We start from the raw sequence: 18,180 nt of genomic DNA, 5'->3' as shown, positions 1-18,180 counted from the left end.
TGCCACTGCGGTTTTCCCCGCAGCGCTTTTTTGTTGTGGCCTCCTACATGGGGCCTTAACCTATAAGAGGAAACACCAGGGTCCAAGAACAATCAGAGGACAGTTTTGCAACCCATAGCCGTAATTGCCATATTGTGAATCTAGCCTTATTAATGTTATTACTTTGTTATATAATATCTGATCCTGTTCAAATTTCATGTAGATGGATATTTAGGTGACATGGGTGACATTTGATTAGATTAAAGTACCATGCCTTCTGGATTAAGAGCACAAGCTAAGGCTAGGTTCACATCTGTGTATGGGTCTGCATCGTTCGGGTCAGACAGGGTACCTAATCAAAAACCTAGACCCAGACTGCTAAAACAGGCTATAATGGGGTCTGTCGGGTTTCCGCCATTTTTACACTGAAACCAGCAGAGAAATCTGGCCTTACTAATATTATATTAACATTTAACAGTACATTTAATGTAGTCAGTCAGTAAAAAAATACACAAGTATTTATAAAAAACTGAATGTTTTATGTTATGCACATCAAGAACACATATAAGGCGCCATAACAAGAAAGAGTGGTTTGGAATTTCTATTAAAAATAACACTCACTAAACATACAGAATTAAGGCACATTGGTGAGGAGTCCAGTAGCACAAAGAAAAACATTAGACTATTATTGAGGGTCATTTTTACCATTACTTGACAACAGAATCACTGAGCCCATAGAGCAATATAACATTTATACCATGAAATTCTATTCAGATTATTGTTTAGAATTTACCACAACATGGACAATTGAGCCACATATTAAAAGGGCTATCATTTCCAAAGACTGTTTTGTCACGTCAATTATTTTCATGAGTAAGGGTGTGACCACCAGATTATACATACTGTTAAATCATCAATAAGGTTTATGTTGGAGGCAATGTTGGACAACAGGTCTAAAATCATTGTGTGTACTGACTCTCCTAGAATTAATGGGAGGCAGGAAGCAAGATAATCATTGTCAGAAAGTGCCCTGTAGAGCTGCTTCTACACTTTCCAACTATGCCTTTCTTATTCAGTATTGCAGCTCCGTTTTCATAAAAATTCAGCATTTTCTTCTTATGTAAATTAGCTGAAAAGGGCTTTACGAATGTTTCATCTTGTGCTGTACTCTGCACTCTATCTGGAGTTAGGGGTGATTATCTGGAGTAAAGTGGGAAATGTCATTCAAGCAATGGGGGAAGGAACTGGGCAAAGAGTGACGTCCCAGCAGAAGAAGAAATGCTCCTAAAGTACTTTTCAGCAAATTTACATCAGGTTAAAATACTGATTTTCATGAAAATTGAGCTGCAACGCTGAATAAGAAAGGCCTCTTTGGAAGGTGTAGAAGCAGCTCTCCAAGGCACTGTCATTAATCTAATAACAATTTTCCTGCTGACAGACTCCCTTTATTACAATTATTTTTGCTTAACCTGGAAAATAAGAATCAGGCTTCATATGCACATGTGTGTGATTTTGCGATGTGGTACAGAGCCTAAATATGGAACCTAAAAACTGTAGGCTTGTCATGTACTTCTGTGTGCTAATACTTCTGGCATGTACTATCAGACGCAGAATTATGGAGCTATTCTCTTCTAGAAGTATTTCTTCTAGGGGAGACTTATAGCACTGATAACACAGCACTGTACAGGGCATCATATTGTGAAACACAGGGTAAAATAGTTCCATAATACAGATATAGAAGCATGTAATGTGCGTCCATGCACTTCTCTCCTGTGTGCATGATGGCTAAAAAAGATTCACTACAATTAAAAAAGACAGCAGCTATTTTTATAAGCCTATGTACATGTTCTGTCCACACTGTTCAGCCATCTACATGATACCTAAAACGTAGTTTACTTTTTGCACTGCTCTTCTTCCCTGTCAAGACTTTATGAACAGACCTCAAAGCATCAAATATCTAAGCCAAAATGCATCAGGTTCTATTGTTCACCTAGAGTTCTGAAAGTGCTACTCATATACTGTCATGGTCAGTGGATGTGAACATCATGGCTCTTGATGTACTGTATAGCAATGGTATTACTGTATGCTAAGAGTACACTTTATCATGGTTGTTGACTTAAGATAGGGATGTATTTTATGTAATAAGCTCTTACCTTGTTAATTGTTAATTTTTCATAATTTGGTAATGTTCCTCATAAAATGCTTCCATATAGTATGGTAAAATTCAGATTTTATTGATTTTTGCTATAAAATGCAGTATTAGTGGTTACTGATAATTTCATTTGCATTGAATCCTCCCATCAAGTGGATCAAGCGACATCAAACTAGACATGATATTATACTGTATGTAGCCAATTCAGTATGGAAGTATTGTATCTTTTACACACCCAGCCTTTAGTCACCAATCACAGTTGTCAGACCAATATCAGTCTAAACCTGTATATGTAGATCTGTCTCATTGGTTGGAAAATGCAGTTAACCTGCCTGATACCTTTGATAGTACAATATAAACAGTGAAGGGTTGGGGTTATTATGGTTAATAGGAGTGTCTTTTGCAATTATGCCATACCTGTACAGTATGAAGCTGAAAAAAATCTATTTGTTCCCAACAGTGACCAATCACAACACAGTTTTCATTTTATATTACCCTTTTAAAAAATAAAAGCCGTACGGTAATTGGTTTCTATGACCAAGGCTGAGGACCCACATTGCAGAAATGCAGCTTTTTTTGTTGCAGATTTTGTTGCGACTTTTGAGCCAAAGCCAGTGGTGGATTGAGAAGAAGGTAGAAATACAAGTACTTCCTATATATTTCCCATTCCTTTTGTAACCATTCTTGCTGTCTTTCCACAACGTGGGGCCTCAGCCTTAGGCAGTTTTCATAGATCCATTCCACAGTATGTAAGCCCAGTCATTGTTGGCCTCTTCATTGTCAAAACATAAAATACCCAATGCAAATGCATATCATTTTCCATGAAATTCTTATTTATACAACTGCAAGTGGTAGAATCATTTTGTAAACACACATTATACAGCAGGGAGTTGGCCCCATAAATGTTACATTATATATAGATTTATAAAAAATGTACATATTAATTAAGGAAATTAGTATATACTATGTTGCTGACATAAATTACTAAACTATAAATTCAGTGCTGGAAAATTGTATTTTTATTATATGTAAGTATTGTATCGAGCATCTGCCTTTTAAATGTATATTTAGGAATGTGGTTTGCTATATCATATAAATGAATGATAATAATTTTTAAATTCCAGATGTATAATGTGCTGAATGCTATGGAGAAACAGAAATGTAACAATGTATCTCAGACATTATAATTCAGCTTCATGTAACAATACATGACAATACATTCCAAAAGGCTGTAAAATGAATCTTATGTTGTGTGCTGTCAATTATAACATCCCTATTTTTGTACAGGTAATGGACATTTATATATTTATCAAAAAACATACAATGATTTTATCAAATATTTATATTTCTTAAACAGAACCTAAAATATAGTACAAAAATAAGAGGAGTCAACAGCATAAGGCACTGTATATCTCCTAGCACCTTATGAATTAAGGATTCAGCTTCTGTTGCTGGAAAGTATCAGTGCATTATAAACATTATGTAATTTCAAAGTGCCACCATGTATATAATAAAATAATCTACTCTTAGCCGTCTTTCTTTTCGAGTGGACAAGGACCATTAAGAACAGAGTTAGTTATGTAAGTTCCTATAACGCACTTTACTGTTTTTCTTGTACAATAGTGAGGTACACCGATATAGTATTTGGCTTCTTGTATAACGCAAATAGCACCATATGTTGTAAAACTTTGGTCTTTAAGTCTGTCTCATGCATACTTGACAGCGGCTGACGTATGTACGTAGATCTCCAGCTTTGAGAGTTGACGGAGTTGGTTTCCTGTGGAAAATAAAAATTGATAATAAATTAGCCTGTATAAATTATAATTATTTATTAAACATGTGTCATGTGTCTTTGTTATACTGTTGCATGGAAAAATTAAGAGGTTTCCCATATTTAAATTTTTAGACAATTTTTTTTTTTTTTTAGACAGAGTTAAATAATTATGCAAATATAAATAATTTAAATTTTGCATATTTTAAGCTTCACGGTCTTTGTAACATTGGTTTCCAGTATTTGTTGATATTGGTAAAATATATAATATATATAATATATATAATAACTCTGTCACCCTCTGTGTGCCAAACTAGCTCTAAGGCAATAAAGAGCCACCAGTTGGCTAACCAACAGTTGACGAGGTTATTCGGATTTCCCATGCTTCTTATTTTTAATCCAAAAGAATAGTTGTGAACTTTCTTTGCTGGAAGTCATACATAAGTACACCAGTTTACTTAGTGAAGATCAGATCTCATATTTTAACCCTACAAGCAAGCCTTAAGGTAGATTTTTCCAACTTACTTGAACATTTCACTCCTCTCTATTGTTGCAAGCCAAAAGCTGTACGTATTGGCGTAGTAGTTGCAAGTTCCTCGCCCATGGCACTCAATGAATGGCACACTGCGGAATTCTTCTAAACAAGACCCTGGTGATGCCAAAGCTTGTCCTGAACCCTCAGCACCTGAACCGGTTTGCTAGAATAATAAATATGATATATTGTACATTAGAATATGAAGTTTACATTTAGCGTATTTATAGCATTAAATATTGGCAGGAAAGCCCCAAAACACTCACCATTACAAATGAATATCCAATCCACAATGAAAACCATCCATCTGGACATGGGGGTATTTGAATTGTTTGACTATGAACTGCCATTACCATTGCAGGGGCCTCACACACACTGCACCTGTTAAAATAATCATTGATAAAGAGTAAAAACTTAAAACCTATATCAAAGTACTAAAATACAAGCAAACCTAGTAAGTCCACTTTCAGTTTTGGCACGTATGAAACCAATGCTAACTTATATTTCAAAAAGATCATAGTTAACCAAAAAGGTTAAAAAGAACCTTTCACCATCGGCTCCAAACAACTGTGAGGTTAAAATGCTCACTACACCCCTTGATTGCTTGAGGGGTGTAGTTTCCAAAATTGGTCCATTCTTAGGGAATTTACAGTATTCTGGTATTTTAAGGGCTCTGTAAAGATACATGCCACCCAAACACTGTTCCAACAAAATCTCCGTAACAAAATGGGTTTGGGGTTTGGATTTCTTTTAAATTTGGAAAATTGCTGTTAGAATTAAAAGCTTTCTGATGTCCAAAAAATTCAAAGATGATTAAAATATTCTTTTTTTCTCTCTTCTTCCTTCCTATTCTCTTCTTTCTCTCTTCTTTTTCCCTTCTTTCTTTCTCCCTTCTCTCTTATTTCTTTCTCCCTTCTCTTTTTTCTCCCTTCTCTATTCTTTCTTCCATAAAAAAAAAAATCTAATCTAATCCTAATGCCGTTACCACAAAAAGTGGGGTTTTTACGTGTTTCCTTAAGGGGATGAATCATCTGCAAACATTAGGCTTTTTGCTTCAAGTTCTCTGTAATGAACGCATAGTATAGTTATTGAATTAAAAATAAAATATTAAACAGGAAAACTTGGTTACCTGCTGATGAATGGCTGGATATTCTCCCCAGTTATAGGTGCCATACTCATTGGCATTGGTTCCGGAGTGGACAACCAATAGGAATAATCATTTCTTGATGCAAAGTTGCATACATTATTAATATTGCAGAAAAGGAAGGGCATTGTGCTGAATTTACGCAGACAACTTCCCGCAGCACCTAAAATTTAAACAATTCTTTATCATTATATGTAGCTCATAGTAAATCTACAGGTTTGGCAGGATTAGTAACACTAATGCAGAAACTGTATTTGAAAATTCAATCTTATTAGAAAATACATTCAGAGCAAATCTCTTACCAAGATCTTGTCCATGTGCCCTTTCATTTCCTTGTACATAGAGCAGTGAATAGCCACTATAGACTGGAACTGTTCCAAAAGGACATTGAGGAACTTCAATTGTTTGGCTGTGCCTTGTTACGAGGAATCCATGAGCCATAGAAGCTGGACCAGGTAAGCCCATTGGACCAGGTACACCATCTTGACCTGGTGGACCTTGATAACCTCTTGAACCTAGAAATAGAAAGGTCGAGGCAGTTTTAAACGTCTATATGTACATTTTTTTGTGATACATGTTATTTAGATACAAAAATTAAATGGGTCATATTTTTTCCTTAGAAAAAATAAAGTATACAATAACATACCAGTTGGGCCAACGGGGCCTATTTCTCCCTTTTGCCCTGGGATACCATTTATTCCTGGCACACCACTTGGACCAGGCAAACCAACTGCACCGATTGGACCTATAGAAAAGTAGGAGAAATATTTATATACAAAAGCTAGTATTCTATTCATATAGGATTGACTTAAATAAATCAATTCACTAACCTTGCTCTCCTTTAGGACCTGGGAAACCAGGAAATCCTTTTGGACCAGAAGGACCTGGTAGTCCAGGAGGGCCAGGTTCTCCTTTGAATATCTGAAACTGTCCTGTAGGGCCTGGGGGGCCTTGTGATCCTAAGAAGAACAAACTGTGAACCATCATGTATTTCAAAAATATGCTACATAGTATAGTTAGTTATTATTCACTTGCAGATAAATATAGAAATATGACACTATTTGAAAGTAGTAGTGACTTTTCAAGGAAATTAGTAATAAGGGGATAAAAATCTATGGATAAAAATCTATCTAAATAACTACTATCACTGCTCAAAAGGAAAAAATATTTAAGGGGAGGCAAAGGAAATTAGTGCTATAACCCCATCTTATTTGGATTACTAACGAAGAGATCTGATCTCCACTGATCATAAGTTATTTATGGCAATCCAAGAGATATGTAATTGCTTTGTTAAATAGGAATAAGTCTCAGTTCATATCATTGGAGACTCCATCCAGAACCCTTCTAACACATTCTGTCACATATGACAGAAAAGTAGTGCAGCATGTGCTGTTGTTGACGTCCATCATTTTAAGGATTCGTCAGCTTCCATTAACTCTGAAAGCCATAATGCATATGTGTAGACAGCCATACCCTATAAGGGCTGCTACATTTGCATGTACAAATGCTAGTGATTTTTAAAATTTAACAGGCATTTTTACAATATTTTTTATGGAGTTTTGTATTTAGTTAAATTTTATACATGCATTTTTCTTGGCGTTTTACAAGTCTTATAAAGAAAGAACCCATAAGAAAAACATCAGAAATATCATGTCCAAAGCAAAGCCTTATAAAAAAAAATCATGGCCACACAAATAGCACTAACCAAACACACTGTATGTTTTGTAATGCATTGTTATATTTCAATATAGACCTTAAAGGAGTTCTTCAGCCTTATGATACTGATGACCTATCCATAGCTCATAAACCTAAGATCAATGGGAGTAAAGACAAATAGCAACCCCACTAGCTGCCTGCACTGGAACCATTACATTGTACGGAGCCAGATGTAGACAGCTCTGTACACTGTGTAGAGGCCATGTCAGCTGGGATTTAAAATTATTTAAAAACCTTGCATTGTTACATTGTCTATAGGCACCCAGCAAACAGGTGATTTTTAGTCATATTGTGCAGCCACTCCATTTCTATCCATGTAATAGTGAAAATTGTAATCTCATGCACATGGCAAATATCATGGATTTACATACCTTTTGGACCAGGCTCTCCTCTATCTCCAATTTGTCCTTTGTCTCCTATAGGACCTTCTGAACCTTTTACTCCTAAAATAGGACAAGTAAAGCAATATATTTTAACTAATGTTGTCTATTAAGCCTAATAGATCCATCTCTCAATTTACATGTCTAATATCAGGTATTATATCCCAAATACATCCTGTTCTGTTGCCTTCTCTCCAATAACCTTGCATCCCTTCATCAGGCACCCAGTGTGAGTACAGTAGAGAAACAGAGAACAGGGCCTGGTTGTTGGAGCTGGGGGGAGAGAACAGTGGGTTCCCACACATATTTCCGTTCTTACTACATTCTTTTCACCAATCCATATTTTGAAATGTCCAATTAAGTTCATTAAATGTCATTTGGGAGGGCTCAACAAGAGGATGGTGAGCTGTTCCCACAATACACCCAATCAAGGAAAGGACAGATATGCCAATACATGCGGGAGAAATAACCATAGAAAATAGATGAATCATATGTGTTGTGAGGTATTGGTTGGTAGGTCCCAGGTCTCATCGTAAGGGACAATTTTTGTTTAGTTAGAGGCTTAACATCCTAGGTTTTATTTTTGCTCCATGTTGTAAAATAACCTCCCTATCCCTACTCTATGAACCCTGCAGAGCTCCTTTAACAGTCACATTACAAAAACCCTCTTTAAAATGTCTCATTTTTTTATTGCAGAATTTGAATTTATGACTCAAATAAATATTCCTGTCACATAGCGCTGGTAACTTATGTGCACTTTTACCCTTTAGCGATCTAATGCATTTTGGCCTTAAACCAGTAACATTTTATCCACCTCTGCATTCCAGCATTCATAATTTTTTACATTCCCATGTTCCCCACCCCTCCCTACCTGCATTGTTTGTTTCTCTTTGACTCATTTTTATTTAAATTTGCTTTTTGGTTCCTTGTATCTACTAATGTGCCCTATTGTTGATGTGCACAGAGGAGTGTGATGGCTTTTGGTGGATAAATGGTGGGATAGGGTCCCAATCCGTAATCAATATATCAAATGATCCCACCAGGAGGCAATACATTTCTTAGTATTATTGTGTTTTTATTCACACGGTTTCTACAATGTTGTTTGATCTCACCCAGCATTGTAGAAACCGTGTGAATAAAAACACAATAATACTAAGAAATTTATTGCCTCCTGGTGGGATCATTTGATCTATTGTTGATGTGCATTCTCAGTCTCAGAGCCATGGGCATGTCTATATTTATTAGAAACTACCCTTATCTCAGCCATATGGATACCCAGGCAATGTTAGTTTTTATTGTTTCATATTTCATATGAACAATACCATGAAATTTCTTCACCTATTTATGACAATGTACCATTTTCACTTTACCTGGAAATCCTGGCACTCCTTGAGGGCCCCTTTCTCCTTTGTCTCCAGTTTGACCAGGAAAACCTGCATCTCCCTACAAATAAAAGTAAGTAATTAGTTACCTTCTATATATTGGCAGAGGCATAACACGAAGCTCCTGGGCTCCAATGTCCCTCAACTAAAACGTATTGTTTATAGCACTAGTTTCCTCATAATGGAAACAGACTAAGGCTCCTAGGGACACCCTCTGTATCCCTTCAAGTCACACCCCTGCATATTAACATAATTATCTTCTGAAAATTACTTTTAAAGTGGGATTATTACTTACAGGAAGACCCTGAATTCCAGGTTCACCTTTTGCTCCCTGAAAACCTGGGGCTCCATGCCATCCTCTATCACCTTTTTCTCCTTTTAGTCCGTCAAGTCCTGGGGCTCCAGGAGAACCCGCAGATCCAGGAGAACCTTTGGACAGAATAGGATGTAACTTACAAATACAGTAGCTTTATATTTTCACAGTTTAGATAACTATGTTCAAAGCAAGAAAGGTTTGAGCAACTTCCAAGCTTCAGTCACCACTTCTAGAAAGCAACAATGAGTACAAAGTTATGACGTATGTGAGATGGTGACAGGCAGAGTGCTGAAGTCCAGATATATCAGCCCCAGGTTTCTAACATATGTGTGGTCCTGGGTGGATCTGGAGTAGGTCTCAGCCCAGGTGTAGATCCTTGTAGATTACAGGGCCAAAAAAAGGCTGCAGCACCTGCATTGTGGGCAGTTCCGCGAGGTGAAAGGAGGTGTATGGTTCTTTCCTATAACACTGAGTCCGGTGAGACTATATTGCTCCTGTTTTGTTTGTGTGACTGGAAGTACACAATACAATGTACACAATAAACATTAGTAATATCCCATACAAATTTTAAAAATGTTTATTTCTTACCTGGAAATCCTGGAGGACCAGGCTGTCCCTTGTCACCTTTTGGTCCTTCCATTGCAATTCCAGGAAGTCCAGGGCCACCAGGTGGACCTTGTGGGCCTTGGTTTCCAGGAAATCCTTGATCACCTTTAATGCCAGGGAATCCAGGGACTCCAGGTGAGCCAGGTAATCCAGCATCACCTTTGAAACCTATTGTACAATAATAATAATAATAATAAGTACAAGCATTAATAAAATATTGAAACATAGTGGAGAGAAATATTATTTAATAAACTGTGATGCCTTCTTTAGGTCACATTGCTAGATCGGATTTTTTTTTCTTTCTTTTTTTTGACTGTTTTGTAATCTAATCCTTTCCTAGATAATATGCTTTAATTCTTGTGTACAGTAAGTTAACTTTTTTTTTTTTTACCAACAATGTAATCCATAATAATTTCATTATAGACAATGCAACTTTAGACCCACTTTATACATATATAATAACATGGGATCATATTTGCACTTATTTTACTGCTACAAAACTAGGTCCACAGTATACTTCTAGCTGACTTTATCAAACTGATGGTAAGCCTGAGATTTGCATCTGGCCTAAAATCCAGAACAAAAATATGGCTATGTAAAAATTGTAACTAGAGTGCCCCGGTTAAGCCATATGCATAACTTTATAGTATTTTTTCTGGAAATACAAGAGAACTGACTGGAAATTTCTAAAAATATTTCTGAGATCTACATCACACTAGTTAGACCGATGTTATTAGAATTGTATTATATATTTCTACACATTTTTACCTTTCTCACCACGTTCACCAGGAAATCCAGGAATTCCTCTCCCAGGTAAACCTTAAATTACATAAAAATATAACTATAAAGCATTGTTTTAAAACCGTAGATACAAGATGTGGAACAATAAACTATATGATAAAAATTCTTAATTCCGTAATAAATCAATACAATATACACTTATTAAAACCGTCAGTACAGAGCACACATTACATACAAAATGTGTTTTTACACAATTTGGAAATTGCCAGTGTGGATAATACAGTTTGGTCATGAAAAAACAAACAAACATTATAGTCTTTACTAGTAATTAATTGATAATATATTATTTTCCATGATATTATAGCTTACTTTAATATTTTCACATATGGTCTTGTTACTATGTTTCTTTCAAGAATGTTCACTATGATCATTACTTAGAACCTACCCAGTCCAGATCTTGCGTGAAGACTTGTTTTGGAAATGTAAGCTAAGTCTGGTGCTGGTGCTCGGCTGTCTTCTTTAGCCTGAAGTCCTCACCCTCTGTGACACCCCATCTTGTGACCTCTGAGGCCATTCAGTGGCCTTAGCGGCCTAAGGAAAGGACTCGGGACAGGTAGTTACTTCCCATGTCCTTCGCTGAAGCCACTGAATAGCCTCAGTGGTCACATGTGACAGGGACTTCCCCAGAAGGAAACAATGAACCTGCAGGACCAGGCTGCACTGGGAGGCACCAAAGCACCGGGGGCAAGTATGTTTTGTTTTGTGTTTTTCCACCTCCCCTGATCTAATTTAAAACAAAAAATCTTGGACAAACCCTTTAAATATATGTCACATGTATAGTTATGCTACTTTTCCTATCAGAGTGATGTTGATTGTACGAAGACGTTCTGATGACTAGTTTCCAGAAATGTGGCTTAAGAGAACCTTTGTGCATATCACATGACCATGGTCAGAGTTTTATTCACTAGAAGTAGGAGAATGAAAGACAGCAAGCGCAGATCCAGAAAACTGTGAGGAATTGATACAGAAAATATATTGGAAAATGGTTATCTTTCTATTGTACAATAACATGTGTCTCTCACTATTGGTCTGAAAGAGGTCAATCACTTTAAGTTTGTTGTCAGCTGGCCATGGACATCCATACCTATATACTTTCCTGTGTTTTTGAATCATACAATGTTACTGTATAATTATGTTTTACTTAAATATAGATTGGAGGATAACAATGAACCTTATTCAACTGTTTGGTATTTTTGTGTGACGTGCACCTTCATGGATCTTGTTCTGTGTGGACAGAGTTCCAGCTCCTACAGTTTAATGTCCCCATCTAGTTTTCGCCAGTTTAAACTGGAGCTCGAGGAGAGGGCCTTAATACTGTGGGGCTTTTTACAATATTATCAATGACACAGTTATTGTTATTTCCAAATATATTATATTGTAATAACGCTACTAGAATTGCATTCTTTGTGAAGGCAGCAGGTAAACTTTTTTTTCATCATGACCCTAATCACTTTTTTATTCTACCAGGAAATCAGTATTTCCATTGTGACTGAGTCGATAAGTGGTTGCCTATGAATTCAATAGGAATGATGATACCTTAGGAAATGTGGTGTCAGCCATTAGAGCAACCATTTTTTTCAAACTGAATAACCCCAAATTTGATAAGCAGGTTTTGTACCCTAATCCATTCCCTTAAATGCCTTGGTCGCCCTTCAATGCACCTTTATATTCTACCCAAAATTGTGCACAGTATTCCATGTGGTCTGACTAGTGATATGTTTAGAGACAAAACTAGTTCCTTGACATAGGCATCTATACCCTTCTTCATACATTCCATGATTTTATTTGGCAAGAGTTGCTTAGATTAATGTTACTCTTTCACAATGTTCTTAACTTTACATTGATCCACATTAAAATGAATTTGTAATTTCAGCACCCAAACTTCTAGCATGTAATATTAGACTTTCCTGCTCTGTGCTGACTTCTTTATAGAGCTCAATATCATCTGCATATAAAAGAGGGCCTGCTGCAGTTTAGCATGTCTGATCAATTGTTCCCTCAGATGTTCGTGGCTTATTCAGATTTCCCTATCAAAATAACCATCCAACCCAGACAAACATTAATGGTGAAATGAGAAGCGATATCACATGCATTTTTAGCATTAGGCTCAATTAATCATTCTCACTAAACCTGATACCATTTTTGTTATATTTTATGATTTACTAGCTATATTTTTGTTCAAGAAAACTGTTACAAATCCCAGAAATTGAAGTTTTTGCATTATTCTTAATCTAATAGTAGTGACAGCCAATATTTCTAGTTATGGAAAAAGAACAACAGAAAAGTTTTCAAATAAATTATGAAATATGACAATTTTAAAACATAATGCAACTTGACTTACCTGGTTCACCCTTTTCACCAGGTGTTCCTGGGATCCCATCTAAACCAGGTTCTCCCTTTTCTCCAATTGAGCCAGGAGACCCCTGAATTCCAGGTTGACCTAAACATTTACCAAAAACAGGACACATTTTAAGAATTTACTTTTCATTATTTTAATTGGTTGTTAATAAATTGTGTTTTAACCATTCTATTCTTTGGTAAAAAATATTTTAGACCTATGCTAAGGATAGCCCATCACTATGAGACCAGTGAGCATCCATCACCCAGCACCCTCTCTGATCAGCTGTTCTCAACAGCTGGTATTTAGAGAATAAACCAGGAGGCAGACAGCTCTGTGTACTGACCAAACTGAATTACTACAACTTAGTTCCCATTCAAGTGAATGTGAGCAGGCATGATTTGGTCACTACACAGAGAACAGAGCTGTCTGCTTTCTGCTCCATTCTCTGTATTCTTTAGTTCTTTGAATCCCACCAATATGATATTGAGGACCTATCTTTAGGATAGGTCATCATCATTTTTTTTATTTTTTTTTAAATGTAGGTTGTGAGCCCCACATAGAGCTCACAATGTACATTTTTCCCTATCAGTATGTCTTTTTTGGAATATGGGATGGAAATCCATGCAAACACAGCGAGAACATACAAACTCCTTGCAGATGTTTTTTTTTTTTTTTTTTGCCCTAGGCGGGATTTGAACACTAGGACTCCAGCGCTGCAAGGCTGCAGTGCTAACCACTGAGCCACCGTGTGGCCCCGGTCATCATCATTTTTATCCCAGAAACCAGCTTTAATTTTACAGGTCATTTTTTTGTGTGTTCATGTGGATGTAAGCCTGTTTAGTCATACATGCCTCTTACCTGGTTCTCCTTTTGATCCAGGGAAACCATCCTGTCCAGGGAAACCCTTTGCTCCTTTCTCTCCAGGTATACCTGGGTTACCTATTGGTGTGTATGTAACAACATAAGTTAAAGTTGCACTTTTTCACTCAAAATATTCAATTAAAGAGGCAGCACTAATCACCTGGAAACCCTGCAGGGCCCACTGATCCTTTTGGTCCTTGTAACCCAGGCATTCCAGGAACACCAATGTCACCTTTTTCTCCCCTTTCACCTGGTAAACCTTGAAGACCATCAGCACCAGCATCACCCTACATTTAGATGCATTTTACAAACAAATTTAGAACGAAATAATAATTTATCATACATGTATATTATATATCTGTTACAATGGGGGGCATTCAATATTTTGTTATAAGGTTTCATGATCACTAGTAACACCTCTGATTTTAGGTAAGCAAGCATTTCATTTAAAAACCATTAACAATAAAACACATTGGTGCACATTTATTAAGCTACTTGTGTCTTTTTTTCCCTGTAAATTGCCCCTTTTTGTGGTCTTTTTCTGTCCTGCACTTATTTATTAAGCATGTTTTCCACATGTTATATTGACCTTGCCACTTTTGCTTTTAGCCAGAAAAAGGAGACATGGCTTAAATGGACGCCTGAGCCCCATGTGGTGTTAACGGCGCAGTTTGGTATAAACCACAGCGTTTTACAGTCTCTGAAAAAACACACCCACAGATGAAATGCTGTGATATCTAAAATTGTCTTGTTTTTGGAAATCACAGAATGTCACTTATACCTATGAAAATGCTGGTGGTTTCCATATAGGTATAATTGAGGCAGAAAATCTGCTAAGGAAAACTCTACAGAATTTCTGTGAATGCGTTTCGCCCACCGTTTTTCCTGCATTGATTTTTCACTGTGGCTCACTAGTTGGGGCTTTAGCCTCACACTGTATTTCTGACTTGCGTCCTTAAAACGGGGCAAAAAAAAGACAAATGCATGAAGCCTGTCAAGTGAAACAGAAGGAGTAATTGCACCTTTGTTCAACAAAAATAGAGCAATTGTGCCATTTTGAACAAAAAGGAAGCAAGAGCACACGGCTTACAAAGGCGCATCTAAATTAACACATGCCTCAACATTTAACAAGTAGGTGTGACTACATCATAAATAGACACAACAGTAATACTAAACTAAAAGAAAATGGTACACCTGCTAAAAATATGTCCAAAAGAGGTGCAGATGATAGAAACCCCCCCCATTGATAAATGCTCTTTTGCACAGGCTGATTCAAACTACGTTGGGAGGAAATCCTCCTCTGTTGAGTTTCACTGCTTAACAGCAGCACTATCTATTTACACAAGAGATGGCAATAACATTTGTCTTAACTGCTGCATAAAATATTCTTCTTGTATTTGACAAAGACAAGGTTTTAGGTAAAAAATCATAGATGTATTCTCTGTAACTTTAACTGCTGTAAAATAGTGGTAAATAAATTGTAAATAGTAGTAATTAAATTATATTAAGAGATTTAATAATATTGCGACACTATCTGAGTGTCTCTGCTCCAATGAACCACATTTATCAACAATTTATGAAACACTATTGATATCAAGCACTATTGATTAGCCGCCGATCTGGTTGCCAGGGTACAGAAGGCATACAAGGTATATTACTGGAACCATCTATGCTCTTATTTGAATGGAGGTAGAGCTGCAGTTCTCCAGAGCTACCACTATAGAGTATGGAGCCGGAAACTGTTTTCAGTGTACAGAGCCATACGTTGTAGTGGTGGCACCGGTTAACTGCACCTTTACTCCTATTCATTTGAATAGGAGCCAAGTTACTTCTGGCCATATACATTGTATATGGCTTCCTGCAAGCGAATGAGCTGATTGGTGTGGGGTCTGGTTGTCTCACCCCCACCCATCTGATACCGATGACCTATCCACAGGTCATCAATTACAATAATACCTGGGTGTGACTGTAAAGCCCTATTCTCTTGAACGTGGCTTCAGCATGTCAGTTTGTAAATACACTATAAGAACAGAGAAAAATCTTCCCCATCTGTACTGCGTAAGAAAACAGAAATGCAGATTCTTTTTATATCACAGCATAATGAAGAAACCGCAATTGTATGAATGTGCTTTTCTTGTAATTACCTTTATACCAGGGGGTCCTGGAATGCCAATGCCTGGAACACCTTCTTCACCTTTAAGTCCTTTTTCACCCTTGATTCCAATAACTCCAGGCAGACCAGGAGTGCCCTGAATACCATGTTCACCCTTTGGTCCACTGACACCTAAGTATAAAATTTGTGTTCCCATAACATTTTATGCTATAGAAATTAAAAAAAACTCAAATTTAAGTACAGCCACAATGACTGTACGTAAATTTTAATAAACAATTATAAAAGCAAATTCACTAAAATTTTACCTGGCAAACCCATTTCTCCAATAGAACCTTTTTGTCCAGGAGACCCAGGAACTCCTGGTGATCCTTGAAGACCCTTCTCTCCTTTGGGTCCTGTAATTATGTAAGAATGTACCATTCATTTGTGTTACAAGACAATATTCTTTCAATAATTCTTGTCCGTATACCAAGAATACATATAACATTGTTGTGAAGGTAACAAATTGTTGAGGTCCACAATGCTTTGGTCCAATTAAAATTCAACTTTTAATAAATCTTCTTAAAAATCCATAATAATGTGCATGATATAACAGAAGAAAAGAAAAATAACAAACAACAAGTAAAAAACGTTTTTTACTTGTTGTTTGTTATTTTTCTTTTCTTCTGTTATATCATGCACATTATTATGGATTTTTAAGAAGATTTATTAAAAGTTGAATTTTAATTGGACCAAAGCATTGCGGACCTCAACAATTTGTTACCTTCACATGAAAGCTTTTCTCTTTGGAGTCCAGAGACTTGGGAGGTCATGCACCCTTTGGTTTCCATTACATGGTGAGTGACAGTGTCTGCTTATTTGGACTTTTTGTTTAACATAACATTGTTACCTGGCTTTCCCGGCATTCCTTGTTCCCCATCTTTTCCAGGCATTCCAGTAGATCCCAAATCACCATGTGATCCTTTTTCTCCTACAGGCCCAGCTTCCCCTAAAAATAATTTTTAAATGTTAATAAAAAGTATAGAATATTTAAAATTTATTTTAATTCAGATCACAGCCCATTTAGTTCAGTGGGTTCTGTGTCAGAAGACATTTATCCAAACATGGGTCATGTATACAGGATAATTCATTAAACCAATTGTCCAACTTCTTGAGTGATTGACATGGATCTGTGGCCCTCAAAAAGTTACATCTACTAGCCAATGGCATCAACCAAATTATGATGATCTGTAAAAAATAACGGACATTTACGCTCCTTGTTTTAAAACGGTCATTTGAATAAGCCCTTGGTCTAGCAATAAATCTTATGACTCCTTTTGAGTTCAGAACACACAATTTTCAGTATCATGTAAAATGGTATGTATTAAAAATGTAACCATTTGACTTCTAAAAGATGCAGGGCCATGAATTACTTTACCTTTATACCCTTGATCTCCTTTTTCACCCTTCATGTTTTCCATGGAGGGAATTGTTCCTGGGAGGCCTTGCAATCCTTGTTCACCCTTTTCACCTTTTGAACCTTCAGATCCTATCTCTCCACGCAACCCAGGTAGACCAGCATCACCTAAAAGTTTTCAATAATAATGATTAAAAACCACTTTCCGTAGATGGAAGGGGTATACTAACAAGGTGGAGGATGTTAATTCTCAAAAGCACAATACAAAACATAAAGCAGATTTACATATGTTGAATTATTTACTTTATTTTTTTTTTACTTAGGAGGCATTCGGTGACTTAAAAAAGCTTAGTATAATAAATATCCAACCATCTAGTATTATAATGGACTTGAAATTCATGTATATTAGGGGTAGGCAACCTTCAGAACTCCAAATGTTGTAGAACTACAACTCCCTGGAGTTGAAGGTTGCTGATCCCTGATATATACAAAGTCTAAGGATTCATGCACATGTGAGTGTGCCATCGAAGGGGTGTCCATTTCATCAGAACAGAACACAGCAGAAGCCCCTCTAGTGCTAAGTGTATAATGGAATACACTCACATGATACTTGTATGTCATTCCGAGTGTCATCTGACTCCATTTTGCTGGAAAATTAGCCCTAACTCAGATGCACACTCAGTCATGTGC

General features: G+C 36.6%; 1 protein-coding gene across 1 annotated transcript in view; it reads right to left on the bottom strand.

Annotated features, from left to right (window-relative positions):
* Window positions 1-497: 497 nt before the first annotated feature.
* Window positions 498-18,180, bottom strand: part of COL4A1 (collagen type IV alpha 1 chain) — a 113,748-nt gene continuing 96,065 nt past the window's right edge. The window contains exons 34-52 of the mRNA XM_075265277.1: window positions 17,512-17,658; window positions 16,984-17,082; window positions 16,400-16,489; window positions 16,126-16,265; window positions 14,142-14,268; window positions 13,979-14,059; window positions 13,121-13,219; window positions 10,747-10,797; window positions 9,961-10,146; window positions 9,352-9,485; window positions 9,045-9,117; window positions 7,666-7,737; window positions 6,409-6,537; window positions 6,225-6,323; window positions 5,881-6,093; window positions 5,564-5,741; window positions 4,701-4,815; window positions 4,428-4,600; window positions 498-3,908 (exon numbers count right to left, since the gene is read on the bottom strand). Coding sequence (XP_075121378.1) covers window positions 3,827-3,908; window positions 4,428-4,600; window positions 4,701-4,815; window positions 5,564-5,741; window positions 5,881-6,093; window positions 6,225-6,323; window positions 6,409-6,537; window positions 7,666-7,737; window positions 9,045-9,117; window positions 9,352-9,485; window positions 9,961-10,146; window positions 10,747-10,797; window positions 13,121-13,219; window positions 13,979-14,059; window positions 14,142-14,268; window positions 16,126-16,265; window positions 16,400-16,489; window positions 16,984-17,082; window positions 17,512-17,658 — 2,288 coding nt within the window. The 3' untranslated portion in view covers window positions 498-3,826. The remainder of the gene's footprint in view (window positions 3,909-4,427; window positions 4,601-4,700; window positions 4,816-5,563; window positions 5,742-5,880; window positions 6,094-6,224; window positions 6,324-6,408; window positions 6,538-7,665; window positions 7,738-9,044; window positions 9,118-9,351; window positions 9,486-9,960; window positions 10,147-10,746; window positions 10,798-13,120; window positions 13,220-13,978; window positions 14,060-14,141; window positions 14,269-16,125; window positions 16,266-16,399; window positions 16,490-16,983; window positions 17,083-17,511; window positions 17,659-18,180) is intronic.

This window comes from Leptodactylus fuscus, chromosome 2 (assembly GCF_031893055.1).
Source record: "Leptodactylus fuscus isolate aLepFus1 chromosome 2, aLepFus1.hap2, whole genome shotgun sequence".
In the NCBI taxonomy this organism is placed as follows: domain Eukaryota; kingdom Metazoa; phylum Chordata; class Amphibia; order Anura; family Leptodactylidae; genus Leptodactylus; species Leptodactylus fuscus.
Note: the sequence above shows the minus strand (reverse complement) of the source record. Positions and strands in the feature narration are given on the sequence as shown.